Source organism: Nicotiana tabacum, chromosome 15, assembly GCF_000715075.1.
Source record: "Nicotiana tabacum cultivar K326 chromosome 15, ASM71507v2, whole genome shotgun sequence".
In the NCBI taxonomy this organism is placed as follows: domain Eukaryota; kingdom Viridiplantae; phylum Streptophyta; class Magnoliopsida; order Solanales; family Solanaceae; genus Nicotiana; species Nicotiana tabacum.
In genome coordinates, this window is record NC_134094.1 from 125,730,818 (window position 1) to 125,742,005 (window position 11,188).

The 11,188-nt window shown below is 36.2% G+C and overlaps 1 protein-coding gene across 1 annotated transcript; it reads left to right on the top strand.

The window, feature by feature from the left end:
• The first annotated feature begins 7,623 nt into the window (after positions 1 to 7,623).
• On the top strand, positions 7,624 to 8,280 carry LOC107774372 (uncharacterized). Its single transcript, XM_016593870.1, has one exon. The coding sequence runs from the start codon at positions 7,624 to 7,626 to the stop codon at positions 8,278 to 8,280; it is 657 nt and encodes a 218-aa protein (XP_016449356.1).
• The last annotated feature ends 2,908 nt before the right edge of the window (positions 8,281 to 11,188 follow it).

The window sequence follows — 11,188 nt, forward strand, 5'->3', positions numbered from 1 at the left end:
AAGATTGATTACTTTCTTGGTTTTCTTGCTCATTTGTAGTAGTAATTTCCTTGGATATTTCTCTCAAAGTAGAATCAAAATACTGATCATCTATTTGATGGAATTGATTGAAGGATTTTGGTGGTATTTGCAATGGTGGAAGTTCATCTATTTCATGTTTAGTGGCATTAAGTAACCAGTCTACAACTTTACTAGGTTGGCCTAATCCAAGCCTATTTTGAAGATCATATAATTGAATTGCAGAAGACACTGAAAGTCTAATTCTCCTGTCTCTCAATCCTCTTATAGTGCATACCTTACTATGCCTATCTTTACCTCCAAATGAACGCGAAACGCGCACGATTCTTGGATTCTGAAAGTTTGTCCATGACTGCTGTCTTGAACCAGATGGAGTTCTTGAAAATTGGTTTTTGTTGGTGCCACCAGCTTCTTGATTTGTCTGATCAACATTTTTCTTACTTGAATTCATGATTATTTTGCTCTAATTCTTAATAGCAACCAGCTGCAGAAAATCAATAAATGTAACAAGAAAAGTAAGCAGGATAGTAAATATTTTGGAGGCCTGATAGAAAGATTGCAAAATAGTTTCTAACTGAATAAATAAGTTATTTGATTGGAAGTACAGGGTCTTTTACTTCAGCTGCAACTATGCTTGAAAATGAATATTATAAAGAGATAGTAAGTGGTTAGGAGAAGAGTGTACGGATTCTAGTGTATGCTACCACAAGATAATTAGTAAAAAAAATCTTTACGCCCTTAAGAAGTAGTGATGAGTTAAACTATTTGTGTTGATACAAAAGTCAGCTCAGTAAATTGATTCTATTATGCTACTACCTACTAGGGTTTCAAACCTTCGCCTGAGCTCTAGAATCTATAAATACCTTTACAGTCCAGAGTTGCGATGAAAATTAGGGTTTTAGGGTGTTGATGCAATATTGAAGGTTCCATCCATAATATTGGATATCTCCATACACAACTAGGGGGAACCAACCCCTAGTGAGATAAACGCGATAGGCTTAAAAGAATCTAATTAAAAAAATGTTTAGACTACATAACTTATGAACAAATTATTTCTAATTAAATGTTAATCAGCTGGCCGTTCGGGCAGTTTTGTATTTTGATTTTGTGTAATTATGTTATTTAATGATGCTACATAACTAGGGTAGACTGTTAATTTCAAAAGGACCACCCTAGAGTGAGAAAAAGAAAAAATGTGTTTCTTCTGTTTGCCAACTAGTACAAAAATAAATGGATAATCATCCCATTTTAGCACATAGACATATGCCTAGACAAGAAGATCGGGAGAAGAAATGCTCGACAAAAGATATTTTACAAACTGTTTTTTCCCTTACCTTGGAAGGAAACTAATTGTTTTTTTAATTTCTACAATTTTTATAGATCCGTTAACTGATGACTGCCAAAGCTGATAATGAAAACAGACCGATATGCAAGAAATAAGATGTTCAGTATATAGGAAAATATCCTAAAAGAAAAAGGAGTCTTTATACTAATAACTGCCGAATTCAATGTTTAGTTTTTCTCGTAGGTATACACAAATTATACATTAATTATACATAAATGATTGATCTTGCAGCTCTTTTTAGTTTAAGCGATTGGATAGATAACTGCATAGATTAACTCTTTAAAGAAAAACTGTAATTGGATAAAGTTGTAGAAAATGGTATGTAAACCTTGTTACTACTTCAAATTCTAGCCCGTAGTATTTGTTCGCACAACAAATACAACTAAGACGAAATACAGAAAAATAAAACCTTCGTTAACTAAGTTGGTGCTCTAACCAACTAAGTTACAAGAGCTTATTGGTCTCTTATTTTAATTCAAAATAATTAATCTCTCATTTCATCGATTTGCTATAAAATTCAAATATAGCTACGAATGGTAAATTTGCTGAAAGTATAGCTACGAATGATAAATACAGTGTAAATATTTAATGTGTCGCGTAATGTTCCCTAATTTGACGCATTCAATCTTAAAAAATTATGGGTCCATAATTTAACATTTATTATTTTTCACATATATATTTATGTTACGCGATGAAAAAATGTTGAATTCAATTCAATTTGCAGCTTTAAGACTACATCCACCACTTGATGTTAGTGTTCATTAAGTGGATGAGATTATTGATAGAAGCAGCTAGCCTATGCAGCACTTAAATTACCTACTTAATTATCAGCACTTAAATTTTATTGCATATATTAACTCCTTGTAATATGTCAGCAGATCTAACTGGAACTATTACTACCATAAAATTAGAACTACTTCAGTTAACTCTTTTACTGCCCGTAATGGCAGCGGATGCTCTAAATTGCATCACTGTATATACTGACCTTTAATTCCTTAATAATAGTCAGAGGCGCAACGATTCAATAGTAAATGGGTTCACATTCAAATATTTATCGATTTTTAGTGTATTTTTCAAATACATTTACACTTTTTGGACAAATACTACTGGGTTCATGTGAACCCGTAGATCGCAAGGTGGATCCGCCCCGGATAGTAGCTACTTTTAAAATAATTAATTACAAACCAACACCATAAATACTACATATCCCAACTTGTTGTTTTTCTCCACGTTACCCTAGTTACAGAGATGTGATTTTGTGTTAAGTCGAACCTAACTTACACTTGGAATTATCAATCACTTGCTAGTAAGTTTCCAAAAGGAAAGGAAAAAAAAAAGAAGTTCAAATTAGCAGCATCGGCTCTTGGAGTCTACTTCTAGTCAACCAGCCTTACAATTATGAGTTCGATAGAATTCAAGAGTTTTGAATCAAATCCTATGATTATATTAAAAAAAATTCATTAAATATATATATAAATATGTGGTGTAGAACCCATAAACTAAAATTCCTAGCTCTGCTCCTCTACTTCAAATTCCAATTTGTTTGTATACTCTTCTCGAGCAAGACTTAGCGATCTTCACATAAAATATTTGAACATTGCAACTGATTACGATTTATGTGTGTACTTATTGACAACATAATTAATTAAATAAAAGTCTCTTCGTAATGCACAAATTAAACTTTTAGATGAGATAATTTACATAATTCCCCGACAACCATATCATTATCACAACCATTTTTTATGTGTTTGACTCATTACAAAAATTAGATTTGCACATGAAGAGGCATGTCGAAGATATAACTAATTAAATAAAATGTTATTCTTTCTACTAGTTTTGAAATCAAGCTTAGGTAACTAGTGTAACAATTCGTGCTTCGCGCGGTCATCAAAAGAAATATGACAGAATATTAATATATATAATTTTTAGTAAAAAAACCCAATCTTTACTGACCAAAAAATATTTAAGGAGACTATCATCTTTTTGGATTATTTTAAATATTTATTTAAAATTCTTTGCCAGAAATAACATGTCAAGTTGTAATCCAAGTTAAATATGAAAGTTGAAATAGCCCGGCCCATTTAAATTAGTATATGTAAATATGAAGAATAAAAACAAAAACAAAAAATAAAAATAAAAAAAAGAGAAAAGATGGTAAAAGGTTGGGGTGATAAACATAAGATGCATCCCCGGTTCTTCTTCTTCTTGTAAGATTTTTTATTTTAGACTTTTGTTCCAAAGCAAGGTAATAGACTCTTTAATTTTTCTCAAATAAAAATAAAAGAATAAACTATAAAGGAAAGGAAACCAAAACAAAAGAAATAGAAAAAGAAAAAAAATCAATAAAATGTATCATGTAATTGGTAGGACTGAATTTCCTAGTTTCTAATAATTTTCTTTGTATATCTCTACACTATTTTCTTCTCCTATTCCAATTCCAGCAACCCAAATCAATAACTTTTTGTCTCTAAGATTACAAAGTAACTACCCATATCCTTCTCCCCCCCCCCCATATTCTAATGTTATGGCTTTTCATCTAAAATCACGAATTAACCGTGCTATTTCATAGGGTAAATCACTGAAAAAGAATCCATGAAATACTCATGATTGAACTCCATTAGAGGGGAAAAAAAAGAGTGAAAAATCATTTTTGGTTTAGTTTCTTGAGAATGCACATGGTAAGAGTTATTTGCCTTGCTTACGAAGATTGTGACATGAAACCAGTTATAGACAAAGGAACTGATTAAACTTGGAAGGGGACAAAAACAACAAAGCATAATTAACAAATTCGATGATTACGATGATAAAGAGAAAATACAAAGGAAGAGGAGATTAGGATTTTTTTGTTTTTTGGTTTCTCATCCGGTATCCGCATTGGTACCCGATTATATCCGGATTCGCGTTGCGTAGGGCCCCATTCGGAAGGAAGCGCTCCCTACCAAGAATTTTTTCATAGCCAGGACTTGAACTCGAGACCTCTGGTTAAGGGAAGAGCAGTCTCATCCACTGCAACACGTCCTTTGGCGGTAGAGGAGATTAGGATACCATGTCATTGCATGAAACATTCTCATTCTTCAGAAGGTTGGATCATTTTTCATTTTCCACAACTCTATCAGCACTTCCCTTATATAGCCATAGATTCGTCCCTCACTTAGAAAACTACAATAGAACGCTGAAATGGAGATAACCCTCCAATCAAGCCATCCAATTTTATTAGAGAGATATATTACTTGCATTACATAAAAATGGATTTGCAAGTAAGGAAATGCAAAGGAAATTTTAGGAGTCTGGGACATGATGAAAAGGATAATTCTTGTCTTCCATAAACATCAAATCAAATAACCTCAATATAACCTCAAGACTTGTAAGAACAATTCTGCATTAGTGTGTAATAAATAGTGAAATAATGTTTGGTAACCTTACCGATACCTAGGTTAGTGTCTTTTGAAATTGCAACCGTTTTTGTCCCTTCATTTTAGTGGTGCAACAGTTTCACTCTTTCTGGAAGCATGACTTTTCAGAACATAAATAGCAATCTTAAATTGAAGTTTTTTGTAGAGATAAATAGTGGTTGTACAGGTAGCTATTTAAGGTGTACTCTTCTAGAATCAGTTAGGGTGGTTAATTAGCACATGTATATAATTAGTTATTAGTTAGTGGGATGTATAAATGTACAAATACCCGAATTACTGTATAGATGAGTCAATTTTACATCTAATGAGAATTCATTTTTTCTCTCTCTAGAATCTTCTTCTCTCCCCTAACAGCTCAGAACTCTCTAATGGCGGTTCTAGGGCTAGTTTTGACATGGTATCAGAGCCACGGTGCTCGCGATTCTGAGTGATGAACTTCTGGCAGTTCCGATCTTCTAATATCCTTCTTCTATTCTTCGATTTCTCTCAATTTTGTGTTAAATTTCTGTTCAGTTCTTCATCTTCTCTCAAGTTCAAATTTTCAATCTCAAAGCTTTAAAATTGTCTCCAACGGCGAACAATACAGTCGAAAATACAGGAGGATATTCACATGCAAACAGTCAACACATTGATTACAACGATCCTTTATATGTACATCCTCCCGACACACCTGGGTTGCAAATTGTCCCACAATTGCTCATCGGAACTGAAAATTATTCGGAATGGAGTCGATCTATGAAAATGTCACTCCTTGGGAAGAATAAATTAGGGTTTATTGATGAAACGTGCACTAGAGATTTGTACGAAAATAATACCTTCCAATTGCGTCAGTAGGACCGGTGCAATGCAATTGTTCAGTCGTGGATCATGAGCTCGGTGGCAAAGGAGCTTAGAAAGGGAATTGTCTTCTCCTCAAACACACAGAAAGTCTGGATTGTGTTGAAGACTAGGTTTGATAAGGTAAATGCAACCAAAATTTATCACATGAATATGGAGATTAGCTCGTTGGTATAGGGAGTTTCTAGTGTATCAGTATACTTTTCGAATCTGAATGATTTGTGGGATGAATTTGAGTCATTGATTCCGGAACCTTGTGATTGTGAGAGGTCAGGACCATTTGTGGAATTTTTACACCAACAGAAACTTATGAAATTTCTGATCGAATTAAACGATACTTATGCACCACAAAGGAGTCAGATTCTCATGATGCATCCAACACCCTCACTTGATCAAACCTACTCCACAATTATTCAGGAAGAAAGCCAAAGAAAGAATAGTGGTTTGACAACACAGGGTGAAATTTTAGGAAGTGCTCCTGTGGATATTGACCATACTTCACTAGCCTCTGTAATGCCTTCAATGTAAATCCTAAGAGAAATATTGGGTTGTACTGTGACTACTGCAAAATGAAGGGTCATACGAGGGAAGGCTGCTACAAATAGATTGGATATCCACCTGGATTCAAATTCACTAACAAGAGAAGAGGATCATATGAACAACCAGCAGTTGTAGCACATAATATGACCATTGGGGAGGGAGTTCACACTGATATGCACAGGAATGTTGTTCCAACTGTTCAGCCTTTCACTGCTGAACAATACCAACAGATTCTCAAGCTGCTGAACAAGGAGAAGGGTCCTGATGCCTCAACCAACATGGCAGGTACCTCTACCACTAACCAAAGTCCTTGGATTATTGACACTGGGCTTCCAATCACATTGTTCCAGACCTTACATCTACTATCATTAGTATACCATGTACCTGAACTCAAATCACCTACTGTACATTTACCTAATGGAAATAGTACTAAAGTTACTCATACTGGACTATGTACTTTGCCTAACTCAGAAGTCCTTTATGATGTTCTTTATGTTCCTGAATTCCAATTTAGTCTACTCTCTATTTCTAGATATACAAAAGAGTTAAACAGCTCAGTTCATTTCTATCCTGATTTTTGTGTCTTTCAGGACCTCTTCGGTGGCATGGTGAAGGGGATTGGTAAGCTCAAGGGTGGTCTTTACATCCTTAATCCCTCAACACTTGTTACTACTTCTGCTTCTAATTGTGTGTCTGCTTCAGTCCAGTCAAATTCAAGTGCATTATGGCACCAAAGGCTGGGTCTTGCACCTCTTGCAGTATTGAAAAAGATTCCTGATCTAAATAAATAATTGTCCTATATTTCTATTTGTCATTGTCTTGTATGTCCACTAGCCAAACAAACTAGACTACCTTTTCCTGTTAGTACTTCCAAGTCTAATTGTGTATTTGATTTGTACATATAGATGTGTGGGGTCCATATAGAGTCTGTACTTACAGTGGGCTTAAATACTTTCTTACTATTGTTGATGACTATTCAAGAATGACTTGGACTTTCCTTTTGAGGTTAAAAAGTGATGCGTATGTTACTCTAACTAAATTTCTACATCTTGTTGAAAATCAGTTCTCAACCACTATTAAGACTTTTAGATCAAATAATGGTCATGAATTTTTAATACCCTATGCTCTAATCATTTCAAAACCAAAGGGATCATTCATCAAAGTAGTTGTATTCACACTCCACAACAAAATGGTGTTGTGGAGAGGAAGCACAGACATATCCTAAAAGTAGGAAGAGCCTTGAGATATCAGGCTAGCATACCCTTGAAGTTCTGAGGGGATTGCATTCTTGCTGCCACTTATATCATTAATAGACTACCAAGTACTGCCCTACATGGAAAATCACCTTATGAGATTTTTCATGGTAACCCCCCTAACTTTTCTCACATCAGAACTCTAGGATGCCTCTTCTATGCCACAAAACCTGACTTTCATGATAAATTTACTCCTAAATCTGTCCCTGGTGTCTTTATGGGCTATGCTACTACCCAAAAGGGGTATAGAATATATGACATTGAATCCAACAAGTTCATAGTTAGTAGGGATGTTATCTTTCATGAAAATGTCTATTCCTTCAAACATCCTAGGAGTAAGTTTCTTGCTACTCATGATCCCTCTTCTACTTCTTCTCCTCTCTTTCCCAATTCTGATCCTCTACCATCTTTTACACCTAATCATGATTCCATTCCAAATGACATCATTTCCCCTCCTAATGATCCTGCTCAATCCAGTATTTCACCTACTCCTTCTCATATTCCTATTTCCTCTCCTCCTTCTACTATTTCTCCAAGTTCATCTGATCCTCCTACTGATTCTTTATTACCCAGAAAATCTGGTAGAACACTTAAGCCTTCCATTTGGCTGGTTGATTACATTCACCCTTATTTACTTTTAGCTTCTACTTCATGCCTTTACCCTATGCATCACTTTACTTCTTACTCTCATCTTCCTGATCATTTTCAATCTTTTCTTGCTTCTTTCTCAGCTGATATTGAACCTACTTCCTACTCCCAAGCCATTAAAGATGATAGGTGGATTAAGGCTATGAACCTTGAGATTGAAGCCTTAGAACAAAATCACACTTGGGATGTAGTTGACTTACCACCTGGTAAGGTCCTTATAGGTTGAAAATGGGTCTACAAAATCAAGCATAATGTTGATGGTTCTGTGGAGAGATTCAAAGCTAGATTGGTTGCTAAGGGTTACACACAACAAGAAGGAATTGATTTCCATGATACTTTTTCCCCTGTGGCCAAGATGACCACAGTAAGAACTGTTATAGCCATTGATGCCCTTAGGCATTGGCATGTATACCAAATAGATGTTCATAATGCTTTTCTGAATGGTGATCTGGCTGAGGAGGTTTATATGACTCTTCCTCAGGAATTTGGTAGTCAGGGGGAGTATAAGGTGTGCAGACTACTCAAATATTTATATGGCTTGAAACAGGCTTCTAGGCAATAGAATGTGAAGTTAACACAGGCCTTGTTATCCTCTGGTTTTCAGCAAAGCAGACATGATTATTCTTTGTTCACTAAGACTACTAACAACAAGTTTGTGCTTATCCTTGTCTATGTAGATGACTTGCTTGTCAAGGGTGATGACATGGAATAAATACATCAAACTAAAAGTGCCCTGCATAGAAACTTCAAATTGAAAGATCTTGGAGAGCTTAGATACTTTCTGGGAATGGAGTTTGCCAGGTCTGAAGAAGGCATCCTAATGTCTCAGAGGAAGTATGCTCTAGAGATGATATCAGAAGCAGGACTATCAGGTTCAAAGCCTAAGGACACACCTATGGAACAAAACCTGAAGTTAACAAGTACAGAATATGATGAATGTGTACAAAGAACTGATGTAGATGAGCCATTGAAGGACAGAAACAGCTTTCAGAGACTCATTGGCAAGTTATTATACTTGACCATCACTAGGCCAGACATTACATACGCAGTGCAATGCCTAAGTCAATTCATGCATGCACCAAAGACATCTCACTATGAAGAAACTTTACACATAGTGAGGTACATAAAGAAACAACCAGGTCTTGGGTTTGTAATGACTCGGTCGGTCGTTTTGAATATTGTAACCCCGTTCCCCCATTTACTGCTCAATTTATATCTTGTAATTGATTTATGACTTATCGGGTTAGTTGGTTTGGGTCCGGAAGGAACTCGGAGTGAAATGAGACAGTTAGTCTCATAATTAAAAATTTAAGTTAGAAAAGTGGACCGGATATGGACCTATGTGTAAGCGACCTCATATTTAAATTTTGATAATTTGAATAGCTCCGTATGGTGATTTTGGTCTTAGGAGCATGTCCGGAATATTATTTGGAGGTCCGTAGAAGAATTAGGCTTGAAATGCCGAAAGTTTAATTTTTGAGAAGTTTGACCGGGGGGTTGACTTTTTGATATCGGGGAAGAAATCCAATTCTGAAAATTGGAATACCTCTGTTATGTCATTTATGACTTATGTGCAAAATTTGAGGTCAATCGGACGTGATTTGATAGGTTCCGGAGTCATTTGTAGAAATTAAAAATTTCAAAGTTCATTAAGCTTGAATTGGGGTGTAATTCATGGTTTTAGCGTTGTTTGAGGTGATTTGAAGATTCGACTTAGTCTGTATAATGTTTTAGGACTTGTTGGTATATTTGGTCGAGGTCCCGAGGGGCTCGGGTGAGTTTCGGATGGTTAACGGGTTGGATTTTTGACTTGGAACTCTGCTGGAATTTTTCTAATGCACCATCTAGTTTCCTTCATCGTCTTCGCGAGTGGAGCCTCGCGTTCGCGAAGAGGAACTGAGAGGCTGGAAATATTTGCTCTTCGCGTTCACGAAGAGAAGCATGCGTTCGCGAAGGGTGGACTGGGTGTGCATCGCGAAGGTGAGAGGTGTTACGCATTCGCGAAGAAGAGAGGAAGCAGCTGAGAACCCCAGGAAATTGGTCTACGCGTTCGCGTAGGAGGTGTTGCATTCGCGTAGTGAGGGGGAATGAATCATCGCGTTCGCATAGAAGACATTGAGGCAGAGGCATTTTTGTGCTTCGCGAATGCGAGGGTGATGTCGCATTCGCGAAGGAGGAATTTGGAGAGGAGCTATTTTGTGCTTCGCGAACGCGAGGCACTGACCGCTTTCGCGAAGAAGAAAAGCATGGGCAGTGAGTTTAAATTCTGAAAATTTGACGATTTGGAGCTCGGATTTGAGGCGATTTTGGGTTATTTTCAGAGAAAACAACGGGGTAAGTGTTCTTAACTCAATATTGGTTAAATTACTCGAATTCATGGTTGTTTTTATCATTTAATTGGTGAATTGAGTTGGAAAAATTTAAAAACCCTCTTGGTTTAAATTGAAGATTTGAGGGTCGAGTTGGGGTCGGATTTTGGTTAAATTGGTATGGTTAGACTCGTGGTTGAATGGGCTTCCGAATTTTGTAACTTTTGTCGAGTTCCGAGACGTGGGCCCCACGGTCAATTTTTGAGCTAATTTTCGGACTTTTATGGAAAATTATTATTTTCTCATGGAATTAATTCCAATGAATTTTATTGACTGAAACGAATTATTTATGGCCAGATTCGAGGCGTTTGGAGACCAATTCACGAGGAAAGGACATTGCAGAATAAGAATTTCATGGCTTGAAGTAAGTAACAGTTTTAAATCTGGTCCTGAGGGTATGAAACCCCGGATTTTGGTATCATGCGATTATTTTGGAGGTGACGCACATACTAGGTGACGGGCGTATGGGCGTGCACCGAGGGGATTGTGACTTGTTCCGTCCCGAGAAACTGTAAAAGTTGAATAATTTGTTGTTAGCTATATGCTCTCTATGTGTTGATAAAATTTGACTATAAATCATGTTAGAAATCATGCTTAGGCTATGTGATAGTACTGTTGGGACTCACAGAGGTCGCGTACTTGTTGAATTGCCTGCTAAATGCTATATGTACTCAGTCTCATTTTTTTACTTGCACATTTTATCTCAGTCTCTATTATTATTATTAATACATCATATCATTGTTGTTTGGGCTGATTTCATGATTA